Genomic DNA, 12,595 nt, shown 5'->3' with positions numbered 1-12,595 from the left:
CCGCCTGACAATTTGACCGATGGGCAACCTACGTGCGGCGACTGATCATCATGTTAAAAAGCTGAGAAGAAATCTTAGTGACTACAAGAAAGCGAAAACTACTACTTCACATTCTAGCAACTTTCCTGCTGATGGTGGTGGTAAGACGATTATCTTTTCTTGCTTTAGACCAGGGAGGTTTTCTCGGACGCAAGAAAATTGCGCGTAGCTTTTCTCCCTTCTTTCCCCCCGGGGCATAGTAAATGAGAAACGGCCCGTTCAAGGACAGGAAAATAGAATCCCTTCTCTTTCTTCTTTGATATCTTGTTGCTTTCTGTTCATGTGTACTTCTTTTTACCCTTTTACGATCAGTGAGTATTGCTGGCGAAGGAGTACCTGTCTCCGGGTAAAAGATTGTCTTTGTCTCTCTCGAGAAACCTTCCATTCTCTTGGACAAAAGCGTATCAGTGACCCTGTGGCTACAGGAATGGATACTCGCTCAATCTGTCTTTCTCGATGCTTGCAACTCTTTTAGTCTTCCCAGGAGAAGGGGGCGTTCTTTGCCCCGTCTCGACGCTCAGACACGTGTGACCAGCCAGTATCACGAACGCAATCACCTGACTTAACCCCTCTCCTTGTTGGAGAAGCTCCTCATCATAATAAATTCTTTCTTAAGGATATCTTCTTCTCAAAAAGATGCTCTCTTCCCCTCAGATTTAGAAGGACAATTCATATCTCTCTGTGTGAGGCTTTCGGAGAAGGACGGCGGTCCGATCCGGCCGGCAACCCGATCAAACCAGAGCTCCTTTCCGTTCCAAATGATCCCGCCGCTGGCTCTTTGGTAAAACACAGCTCAATGACGGAATTCTTCGCACAGGTGGTGTAACGTACAATTAATGCCGGTGCTTTGGATGGGGCACCGGAGTCTTTAGAATCGTCGCTTGCTTTGACCGCCAAAGTAGCCAATGATGATCGTCGTCTCACCCCCCGCTGTACGTACACCTGACGTCCCAGTTCACCGTCCTCTCCTTCCCGTTCATACCATGTGGTATTCCATCAAAAATGGTCGAATGGTCCCCTTTGGCTAGCCATGATCGGTAGTCACGGCTAGCTAGCTGCTGAGCGCGCCCCCCCCCCTGCAAAAAGCAGCCCCTTTCATGGCAGTAGGAGAGTCGATGATGACCGAGAGCATCGAACTGCCACGGGGCAGGGGAACTCACCACCCTCACCACGAGTATCACGACCCGAACCGCGTCGATAAAAGGATGATGCTTTTTCTTTATGCTTGCCCTCGCCTGGCATCAAGCCACTCGCAGTCCAGCATCCATCCGTCACGACGTGATACAGGATAGGCTTCGTCGCTGTCGTTGCTTTCCCGGGTAGGGAGCAGGAGCAGGAGTCGGAAGGGGAGGCGGTGGCGATTAGGAAAGAAAAACGACCCAAACAATCTTAACAACGGGCTGGCTCCTCTGGTTTTCGCTACCTATGTAAGTAGCGGCTTGATAGGTGTGAGTGTTCAATGGAAAAGTGAGAATTTTGTAAGGAAGTTTATGCCGTCATCATGATGGATTTCATGTAGAGATACTCCCTATCATGAAAAGAGAGATGTTTAACATAATGCGAACTAGCGAAAGAAGAAGAGGAGGAGGCGGAAGAAAGAAAGAGGGCTTCTTCTTTTTCATTTTTTTGCGATGAAGAAGTTCTTCTTCCCCCTTTGAATTCGCTATACGTTATAAGAATCATCATTCAATCGGCTTGCTTTTCGTCTAAGAATGAAGTCTCGTCGATGTTGATCACCTTTCATTTCGTTCATCGTCACTGAGATTTGTATGTTCTTTTCTTCTACCTTCTTTTCTTTCTTCAGAAAGACGTTTTCTGAAAGATAGGTTTTTCCTTTCTTCCTTTCCGGGGAGTCATCATCGCCGTGTTTTGCCTTCTCTTCCCCATTCATTCTCTTCCATTCGTGTGTCTCTTCATCCAGGCATTAAGTTTTGCTTCCTCTTATCCAAGTCGATTGACTTTCCTTCTTCTCTGCATCGACTCTTCGCGAGGGTAGCATCGATTCTTCGTCTTCACCGCACCAGAAGCCGTGTCAAGGGGAGAGGCCTAGCTTTTTGCAAGAGAAACAGACTTTTCTTCTTTCAGGCGAATTTTCTTTGGTTTATCTTTCGTTCTTTCTCTCTCCTTTCCGATTTGCAGAGAAAGAAAAGTGAAGGATAAATGACTGGAGAGAGATCTCTGTCGTTCACACACCGAAAGAGCTTACTTTGGATCATGCTCTTCTCTTCCTCATAACTATCAAGAGGTTTTCCCGGTTCTTTCCCCCATGAGAAAGATAGCCTCGCTGCTATCTCTCTCGTCATCGGTCATCTCTTTCTTCCTTTTTGTCACATCGACCGGGGTCTCTTTCTCTCCCTTTCGCATCCATCTGTCGACGTATCACTTCAGATCTTCCTCTCACATGTCTCTTTGACGTCTCTCTCAAGTTGTGGTATAGTGTTTCTTCCTTCTTTACGCAACTGCATGAGATTCCTTCTTTTCGTTCCTTTTCCTGTCTCTTCTTTTCGATGAAGGAGATGTCTCGTGGTTTGTACAGAGTAGACTTCTATAGATTACGTTTCAGAGAAAAGAAGGCTCCGCTTCATTCATCTGTTGGAGGACTGACAAAGAGGAAGTGACGGACAGAGGTAGACACAAGCATTCATTCGTCTACTCCACTTACAAGGCGTACGTTGTCCCCCGCGGTGTACATACACCACACCGTCTCATTCTTTGGTTGGAATGAAGTTTCCCCCCTCCCGTCTTTTTTCTCTTCATCAGCAATCATCTATCTTCATTCTATCTGATCTTTTCCTCTCTCCATGAATAGAGGCATGCCTTCTTTTCTGTAGAGACATCTCTTAAGACCGCAAAGAATCTTCGATTTGAAGAGGGAGATTTCTCCTCTTCTTTCTTTCATTCTCCTTTTCGATCTCCCGAATCGTTCTCTTCCAAGATGGCGAGTGAACCGTTTATCGACTATAAGCCGTCTCAGGCAGGTCTTCCGCCTTTGCCTGCCTCTCCGTCTCAGAGTAGTGCGGAGGATGAGCCTCTTTATCCGTCGAAGAGAAAGTTGAAGAAGGAACGTGCGAAAGCACTTAAAGCGAAATCGTTGCTTATGGTGAACGCGTCAGCGGCTCTTGATGGATGCGATGATCAGCTCTTACCGGCGACATTTCGAGCTTTAGAGAGAGACCTCAATTTTCATCCATCTCTCTTAGGGTATATCACTCTGGCCCAGACTATGTGCCTGTCTCTCCTATGTCCTCTCTGGGGGTATCTCTCTGACCGACACTCCAGGAAGTGGCTCCTCGCCTTTGGAACTTTTGCATGGGGCTTAACTACAACTCTACTGGGGCTTGTCTCAGAATTCTGGCAGGTTAGTGAGGTACCAAACTCAAATCAGCAAACCCGTCTCAGTCTTCTGCTTCACTTCGTATTGTCCTTCTGTTCATAAACTGCTATGAAGGGGATGGATGGATTCCTCCTGAATTGCTGTGATATCCTTCTCTCTCTCTTTACATGGAATTACAATGAAATCTACTCTCTTCTCCGTGTCTCCTTTCTCTCCGATCGTCTTTCTCGTCTCCCGGCTCTTCTTCATCTCTTCGTCTCTCTTTGTTTTCTTCGAGGTGATATTCCTCATTGAATGATACACATATGTGTATATGCATATAGATGTATATATGTATATATGTATGTGTATCTCGTCACTCACGTATCATTAGTACGATGAGAGAGAGGAAGAAGAATCCCAATTTTCTTCTCGTCTCGATAGAAAAGAGATTGGTCTGTCTGCGTAGGCTCTTCTCCTCTTCTCTTTTGGCTGTTCATGTGCTCGTAGATAAGATAAGAACAGTCTTCTTCCCCTCTTCCTTCGGTCATAGTGTATTACCTATCTCTTCTTCGTTACCGGTCTCCTTGCTCTTTATTGTGAAGGGGAGGGGTATGCTTCCTCATAGCTCTCTCTGATTGATGCGATCGTGACTGGGGTTCTGTCTGCGATAATTGCGTGTTCATATCTCTTCTTTTCTTCGCTTTCTTCATCTATTTCGGGTCTACTCCAAAATACCCGGAGCTCCTCGGACTTGTGTTGAGACGCCCTCCTTTGATATAGACAGCCCACGTCTGAGAGAATCCCCAGAAAAGCAAACAGATCGTGAGAAAGGAGGAGAGTTGAAAGTCTTCCACGTGTCTAGATCAACTTCGTTTTCCATGCAGACATCGCCACTTCTTTCTGCGAATTCGCCGCACTGTATCTACACCTTCAGCTCTTCTTCTCAGCAGTCAGTCATTTCTTTCTTTCCCTTGTTCTTGGGAAGATGAGGGGCCGTAGACGTTATGCATGCGAACCACCTGGTCATTCTACTGGACCTACTCTGTGGAGAAGAAGCCTTCTTTCTTCGCCTTTGTCATTTCCTGGTGTGAAGGGGTTTCATCTCTTTTCATTCCACAGATTGTGTAGACAATATATTTCTAATGTCTACACCTGTTGGATATCTATATACATGTGTATGTCTGCATTTTATATATGTAGACATACACATGTATGTACACGGTTGTTTATATGTCTTTTCTTGCTTTCTTGTGTGTGTAGGTGACGTCTCTTCGAGCGTTGAATGGCGTGTTCCTAGGAAGTGTAGGGCCTGTGTCTCAGAGTATTCTGGCGGATACAGCTGCGAGTAAAAGCCTAGGATTCTCCTTCGGTTTAATCCAGCTATGCTCATGTATAGGGCGTCTTATCGGTGGTGTCGTCACGACTTCAGTCGCTCTACTAGACGTCGGAAAGCTAAGAGTAAGTCTCCTATATCTCTCTCTCTCTCTCGATTTCTCTCCGTCTTTCTCTGTTTACCGCTGTCTTATCTTTCTCTCTATAGAGGTGTATGTATTTTTCATCTATCATTCTCTATGACTGTGTCTCAATGCCGAAGATATGGTGAGAAGGGATAGAGGAAGAGATAGGTCGTCTTTGTATCACTATCCTTTTCTTTCTTGCTTTCTTCAATGCATAGGTATGATGCTTAGGATGGCGAGAAAGGAAGCTACTAAGTAGGTACCGTAGAATACTCCTATATCTTTACTTCCGCTCAAATATGTATCTACTCCGTCATAGATTCATTGTAATGTCTCTGCTCGAGCTAAAGACGTAAGGAACGAGCTGTGCTTTGTTACCGTTACATAGCGGCATGCGATATACCAACTTAACTGCCTGCCTCTTGTCTACAAGATTCTCAGTCTCCCTGCTGGGGTCTCTCGGTCTTGGTGGTAGAGCTTTCTTTTCTCCCCTTCTTGAAGCGAAGAATGAAGGTTCTCTTCCTCTCTCTTTCTTTTCATTAAGAAAGACTTGTGAACTGTTTGCTAGGAGGGATCTAATGACCACCTTTGTCTGTGTGTGAGTGAACGGCTTCTCTCTCTTCTCCCCTCTTCCCTAAGGTGGAGACGTTTAACGGAAGGAGGCGAAGTGGTAGTAGAGAGACTCGCCTGAAGAAAGTTGCAGCAGAAGATGCGAAGTCGATGGAGAGAGAAAGAAAGACAGAAAGAGGAGAACACGATAGGTGCATGGGGGTCTTGCTTTCTTTTCTTCTTGTTCTCCATGCTCGTAAAGTATAGCAGTCTTGCTGTCTCCGATAGAAACGCCAGGAAGGTGGTTTATTTCATCACTGTATCTCTATAATACTTCTGGAAGAGCTCCCTTATGGCTGGCCTCTCCTCTGCGACTTTTCCTTTCTTTCTTTTCTTTCTTATCGGGTTCTGTGTGTGTCTCTCTCTTTCTCTTTCGGTTTGTGTTCCGCAGGGTTGGCGAGTGTGCTTCTTCTGTGTAGGAGGTGCGAGTATTCTCTTGGGACTGCTCATTGCTGTGTTCTTAGAGGAGATTCCTCGAGGCAGATCAAGGAAGAGAGCGAAGGTCGATGAAAGTGGGGGGACAGGAGGACCAGCCATCTCCGACACAGCGGAACCTGAGCAGGACTGGTTCACCTTCTTTAAGAGCGTCTTTTCTCAGTCTCTAGCGACCCGATCAATTGTCATCATACTGGCTGAGGTAAGCAATTCATATACAACACATATAGACAGACATGCAGGCGTATTCATACATACATGTGTTGATACGTACATAGTCATACATAGGCTAACGCGGTTCAATCGCCAGAAGTCCTGTTTTGTTTGCGTATGAGATGTTTGTGTTAGGGTGTACATACACATGTGCTTCTGGATGGTCGATGAATCTAGCAGACTTCTTTTTACACAAAGTGTCCTATGGATCAAACCGGATGGAGCCTTAGGAACGCGTTGGACCTATGTATATCACGCCGGTCTCTCCCTTCTCATTTCTCGACTTCTCCATCTAAATTTCTCTCTTCTTTTCTGTTGGCATCTCGAGGTGTTGATCTTCGATGCTTTCTCTTCTCGGTATACGTGAGTTCTGAAGCGCTTCGCGATAGGGAGGCGATCTTCTTCACTATACCCCCCCCTCTCTTTTTAGGTCCTGTGAAGAAGAAGGAAATACGTGGCACCGTAAAACGTTGTATGGTATCCATCCATAGGTGATAGTCATGTATGTGTGTGTATACCTCTCTTCTTTCTGTCTCCCCGAGTGTCTTCTTCTTCGCCTGATCATTTAGTCTACATCCCCCACTCTGTCTCGAAGCCAGCTCATTCTCTCTATCTCTAGTCACATGTATCTCCAGCTTCTCTCTCCCTCTCTCCGTAGATTTATATAGGCCTCCAAATGGAAAGGACGTTCTTTCTTTGTATGCGTTGAGTGCGAGCTGAGCTGTGTGTTTAAGTGTGTATGAATGAGCCTGTATGTATGACAATGTATGTAAGCATGCATGCATGAGTATATCTATGTTTCTCTTCGCTGTGTGTGTGTATGTGGTGTATGCATGACTGACTGTACAGGGGCTGTTAGGGACAGTACCATGGTCAGCATTTAGCTTCAATACAATGTTCTTTCAGTACTGCGCCATGTCCGATCTAGAGGCAGCTGTACTGACAGGTTCTCTTCTTATTGGAGCTGCAGCTGGGGGGGTCTTAGGAGGACTTCTAGGTGATCATCTCTTTCACTGGAGTCGAGGGCATGGGAGACCTCTTGTTGGTAAGTCATCAGGTGTGATGTAATAGATAATAATACATAGATAGAACTAAGCCCCGTATATGAATATCTGTGTCGAGTTCAATATCTGCTATTCACATATATGTATGTATATGTTCTTTTCATTAGCAGGGGGCTTCTTGTGTAGTATTTACTCTTCTCTATATACGGTGGGAAGAGGGCAATAGAAATAAGGATGGAGTGTTGGAGGGGGGGGTGGGGATTTGCCGTCATCGTTGATCGTGGCCTCTCCTAGATGTTTCCTACAGAGTGTGGTTACGCCAGTGTTGACTTAGGGTCTCGTTCTTTGATGTGGAGTGGATTTGAAAGGGAGGGCGCCAATTGGCCCCCCCCCCCTTATCAGGAGGAGTTGCGACTTTAATTTGTTCTTAGCTGGAAGTGAAGACTGTGTACACTCGAGCCTTTTGTCATTTGCTTTACAGAGAGGTTCTCTCTCTCTTGATACATATACATATATACATGTGCGTGTAGATTGGTAGAGTGCATAAAGATAAGCAGATGTGGATATACCATAGATGCATCGTGAATATAGTCGGGTATATTGTATATGTATTCTCTTTTGTATGTAGGTGCATATACACTACACACATGGTGGTGATGGGGTGGGTTCTGGGTGGAAGGCAAGTGCTGTAGAGGAGAGTTGAGGGGTGTTTCTACTGTGTGTCATTGACTGAGTGTATGTACACTGCCTAGAAAAGAATGTCTCCTCTCTCTCTTGTCTTCTGTTCTCCTCAGGTCAAGTGGCCATGCTGTGTAGGATTCCTTTACTTGTGCTTGCCTACGTGGTGGTACCCAAAGAGGCGGAGTATTTCTACGCTTTTTTCATTATAGCTCTTCTTGTTGGTCTCACATCAATGAGTGGGGTGGCCGTCAATCGACCCATTCTCTCTGATGTCGTCCGTCCGGATCACAAAGGAACGGTCTTCGCTATTGTGAGATCAATACAATCTCATCCAATCTGTATAGGCACAAAGATATCTATAGATCCATGGTAGTTACCTGCGTGCGTTCAAACATACTTGTATACACTTGCAGATCTCTGTATATGTACATCCGTTGTATACTGCAGCCTTGTAGCGACTCCCTAGATCTCACAGACACAGTTCATTGCTTCCTTTTCCATATATATATATATATCTACCTAACCCTCTAGGACATCGAATGCATGCATACGTATGGACAGGCAGGCGTGTTTTTTTTCATTGCGGCCTCTTGATCTACACTGAAGACATTCCTCCGTACACGATACGTCGCTGTTTAGACAGATGTGGGAGAAAGGATATCTGATGTGTCTGTCGAACCCTTATTGCCGTGCCGGGGGTTTCTTTCCGTCGCTAAGCCGGTGCACTTTCATCGGTCCTTCTTCCGTCACTGCACCCCGTCAATTGTCATTCGTCTTCACATATCACACACTCTCTAGGAGGCAGTACTCCATCAACCTATCTTCAATCTATCTATCTATGTAGACATAGGTTTTGCCCCATTCCTATCGGCCTTTTCTCTTGATCTCTTTTAGTAAGAGAGGTGAAGCCTCAGGGGTGTCTCTGTTTCTAGAAGAAGATAGATATCTTGTTTTCTTTTCGCTTAGCACGGTGGACAGCCTTTTCAAGGAGAAGACATCCGCTGGTGTGTATTGTGTCTTTTATAGACCGTGGCCTTGGAAGGAAGCAGCGCTGCTATATTAGGAGCTCCTCTTGTCGGTTTCTTAGCTGAATCGGCTTTTGGATATCAGAGAACCTCTCTCCTTGTTAAGGACATGCCTGTTGCCCTTCGGCTAGGCAACGCCAATGCCCTAGCCCGGTCTCTCTTTCTCCTAACTGTCATTCCCTGGTCGATTTCTTTCGTTCTATATAGTCTTCTTCACTTCACTTATGGTAAGGAGAGACAGGCGAGAGGAGAGAGAGACGTGGTGGGTGGTGGAGGGGGGTGAAGAGAGAGAAAGGAGAAGAAGGGAAAGAGAGAGAAAGGCTCTCGGATGAAGGAGAAGACATGAAGAAGAGCCGTCACGAGAAAGAATGGATATACTTTTCGAGAGGTGTACTTATTTATCATGAGCGAGCTTGTTTCTTCTTAAGCATTGATAGGTATAATTTATTAGATCGTTACAGCTAGCAACATCATTGAGTACATGGGCTATCATACATACACATCATACTGTTACAGATACATACAGAATACATAATACAATACCTACATGCATACATACATCTATACATGCAGGTATTGTATGATGTATCTTTGTTATATATATATATATATGTAAGGATAGTCATATACCACCCCGGAGAGGTCACTTTCAGATGGAGTCTATTGTTGCCGGTTTCTCCGTACAATTCCTGTTACTTCATTCTGTGTCTGCGTGGGTTTGTCAGCTTAGGACATGCGTACATAGATGGCGCTTTCCTTCTTTCTATGGAGTGTTTCTTTGTATTCCTTCTATTCAGTATTTTGTGTTCCTGTCTCGTCGTCCCTCTGTCTAGATTCAGTGTAGGTGTCTATCTTATCTGTCCCTTGTGCTTTATCTTTGTGTTCACCAGAAAATGATCAGATTGAACTGGCGAGGATCGTAAGAGATGAATACGAAAAGAACGAAGATGAAGATGAAGAAGGCGAAACAACGACGATCGGAGAAGGCGTGATGAACGCAGCAGCTGTAGGACCGCCACTTGCCTATCCCCGAGGAGGAGAAGGCAGAGACGGAGCAAATCCATCGTACTCTTCTCCAGATTCGGATACAGCATAGTAACAGAGAAGAAAGAAGAAAAGGCTTGTGAGGAGTCGAAGAAAAACAGGGAGGAAGACAGACAGACAGACGTCGGGAATTTGAAAGCTTTCGCGTGCCAATGTAGCCATATACATATGTACAGAGCTAGATAGATAGATAGGCATCCTCATGTGTGTCTATGAAACGTAGTAGTTGTGGCGTTGTAACGTCTTGAATGTGCTTTTATGTGTATGTACGGTGAGAGATGTGCGGAAGGAGAAGAAGAAGGTAGGGCGAGGAATCATGTGCATGTGGGTGATGGGCGACAGAGGGAGAGTGTGCATGTGGTATGTCAAGGGCATCTGCATGCAGTTGTATTCAGGTGTTTTCATTGTACACGTGATACACAGTGTACTTACACTGCGTGTATGTCTGTAGTGTGGGAGAATAGGGTGTTGTATGTACAGCATACTATGGTGTGTGAAAAGAAGGATGGTCTCTGTTGTTGAGCTGTATGTACGTGTGTCTGTCTGTCTGTCTATATGTATGTCGTGCACACACATTGCTATGTATTTTGATGAGGATAAGAGAATGCTGCGTATGAGAGAAAAAACGAAGTTAAAGGATTAATCACCCCACCCCGTCTGATACAACGTCTCAGTGCAACTCCAGAGGTATCAAAGAGAGACACAGTGAACGATGAATAGTGACAGACAGGCATACAGACAGAGGAGAGCGTGGTGCAGCCTGGTTGGTCAAGGGAGAGGTCGTTGTCTCCTAGACTTGTGCCATTACGATTCCTAACTCATTCGCTATGGGGGTCATGGAGGTGCTTAGAAGATAATAGGGAATGTATAGATGTATTCACACAACCTTATAAATCCATGTTTGTGAAGGTGAAAAAGATACAAGCTCGAAAACAGCGGATGTGGAAGGTAACATTCATCTGTCGGCGGACGCCATCGTCATCAAGGCGTAGTGTGAGACAAGATAGTTGTAAAGTAATACGTATCATGCCCGTCTTCGCCCCTGTCCGAGGTGAGGGAGTTGCAGGGAAGCGTAAACGGCTTGTTCAGTGGACAAGGTACCACTACGGCTACGGCCACCATTATGGAAAAGGACTAAGTTATTTACTTGTGTTAGTTTTCCTACAAGCGGCTTTTATATAGATAGAGAACAACCGTACCTTTAGCTGTTGCTAAGCGGGCTCACCGTGGCGGGGCGAGCGACTTCTAGTGGCGCTGCTGTGGGTGTTCGAGCCCTGACGTCCATCGTTTGCTCTTCTAGAAAGGTGTGGCGTCGCGGTTCTCGACAGCTTGCCAGTGTTCTTCCGTCTGCTGGAGATAGATATCAATAGCGGGCCTGCCGACTACTCAAGCCGGAGGCATTTTTTGTTGTTTGCGCGTCTGGAAAGTCGGTAAAATTCCCTCTCCCGCGCTGGGTCAACGTCCAGGCCTTACTTGGAATTGCTTTCTGCGTTCACTATACTTCTGTCTGAGCTTTCCTACCCAAAGTCAGATTTAGACGTTGTAACGTTCCTCCAACAGGAAGATTACGCACGTGAACGTCTCACGTCCGGATTTTCTCTCTGCGGGGGGCCCGAAGCACTGACGTTTTTACTTCGAAGCCAACATCGGGGACTCGGCCTTTCGTACTCAAGAATCTCGCGTTCCTGTCACTCCCGTGCGGCTCCCTCAAAAAGGCCCCTATGGCTTTGAGGTCTTATCTAAACTTCTGCGAAACTGGCCAAAAAGAAAAAATAACAGAAAAGAAAAAGAAACAAGGTGTGACAAGTACAGCATAGCTACAGTCTGGTTCTATAGTCTGTGAGGTTTGGTGAACAGTACCCGACACTGTCCTGTGCATATCAACAGCCAACAGTCTTGTGCAAACGCCCATCAACGCGGAAGCAGCGCTAGTGAGACGCCTGAATGAGTCTCCGTCCTTGCCGGACACTGTGCAGCTTGTAGCCTAATAAAAAGAAAATTCACGGAAAGATCGCCTGGACCATGCGGTGCTATCACGTATACCGGATGCTGGAACTTCTTGAGAAGCTCATGATGGGTTCTTCCAGGGACACAGCACGTATCCAGCTACCGACCGGAACGCACACGAGTCGGCCCGACGGCCGTCATTCACCGCCCGCCATTCAGTAGGCGGTGCTGCACTCGGTATGCGGCACCGCATCCAGGGCGACGGCGCAGAGTAGCTTCACAGGCGTTAAGAAAACCGCGCAGTGTGGAGCCGAGATAATGTGAAACTTCCGGCAGGCCGACTTCTGAAGTGAATCCGAACGATGCGTTAGGGTTAAGACAAAGCTGGGGGCACGTTGCAGTGCGCCATGGAGCGCGGTGTGCAAAAGCAAGAGTGGACGAGCTGAGTGCCATACAGAGCTCATTACAAAATAAGGACAGGGCGCAGCGGAGATGGCAATGACGGGACCACGAGGTGAAACCACGAGTTACAGTTGCAGTTCAGAGATATAGAAGCTTCTTTTGTCTTCTTGCTCGCACGAAGCCGGACACTAAATACTAGTCCGGTCCCACCAGTCACGAGCAGAAGGATGACACCCCCGAACCTAATATCTGCAGACTTACAGGGGAAGTAACCCACTCAACTCCAGCCCACACAGAGGCACAGGGCAGGCGTTCCAGCTCCTGCTACGAAGCAAAGTCTACGCAGGTAGCATCACCTTCAAAGGCCCAGGCAGAGGGTGTGTTCGCCGTTCTCCCCGCCAAATCAAACGCGCTGACCCTCGA

At 46.4% G+C, this 12,595-nt stretch overlaps 2 protein-coding genes across 2 annotated transcripts; one reads left to right on the top strand and one right to left on the bottom strand.

Moving 5' to 3' along the window:
- The first annotated feature begins 1,239 nt into the window (after nt 1-1,239).
- CSUI_005590 (transmembrane domain-containing) lies at nt 1,240-10,360 on the top strand. Its single transcript, XM_068065762.1, has 7 exons — nt 1,240-3,397; nt 4,616-4,813; nt 5,813-6,058; nt 6,919-7,114; nt 7,868-8,064; nt 8,781-9,006; nt 9,670-10,360. The coding sequence occupies exons 1-7, from the start codon at nt 2,975-2,977 to the stop codon at nt 9,873-9,875; spliced, it is 1,692 nt and encodes a 563-aa protein (XP_067922259.1). The 5' UTR covers nt 1,240-2,974; the 3' UTR covers nt 9,876-10,360.
- A 1,431-nt stretch (nt 10,361-11,791) lies between these two features.
- CSUI_005589 (uncharacterized protein) lies at nt 11,792-12,530 on the bottom strand. Its single transcript, XM_068065761.1, has one exon. The coding sequence runs from the start codon at nt 12,221-12,223 to the stop codon at nt 11,972-11,974; it is 252 nt and encodes an 83-aa protein (XP_067922258.1). The 5' UTR covers nt 12,224-12,530; the 3' UTR covers nt 11,792-11,971.
- Nucleotides 12,531-12,595: the final 65 nt, after the last annotated feature.

This window comes from Cystoisospora suis, assembly GCF_002600585.1.
Source record: "Cystoisospora suis strain Wien I chromosome Unknown contig_2699, whole genome shotgun sequence".
Classification (NCBI taxonomy): domain Eukaryota; phylum Apicomplexa; class Conoidasida; order Eucoccidiorida; family Sarcocystidae; genus Cystoisospora; species Cystoisospora suis.
This window is presented reverse-complemented; position numbering and strand designations above follow the sequence as displayed.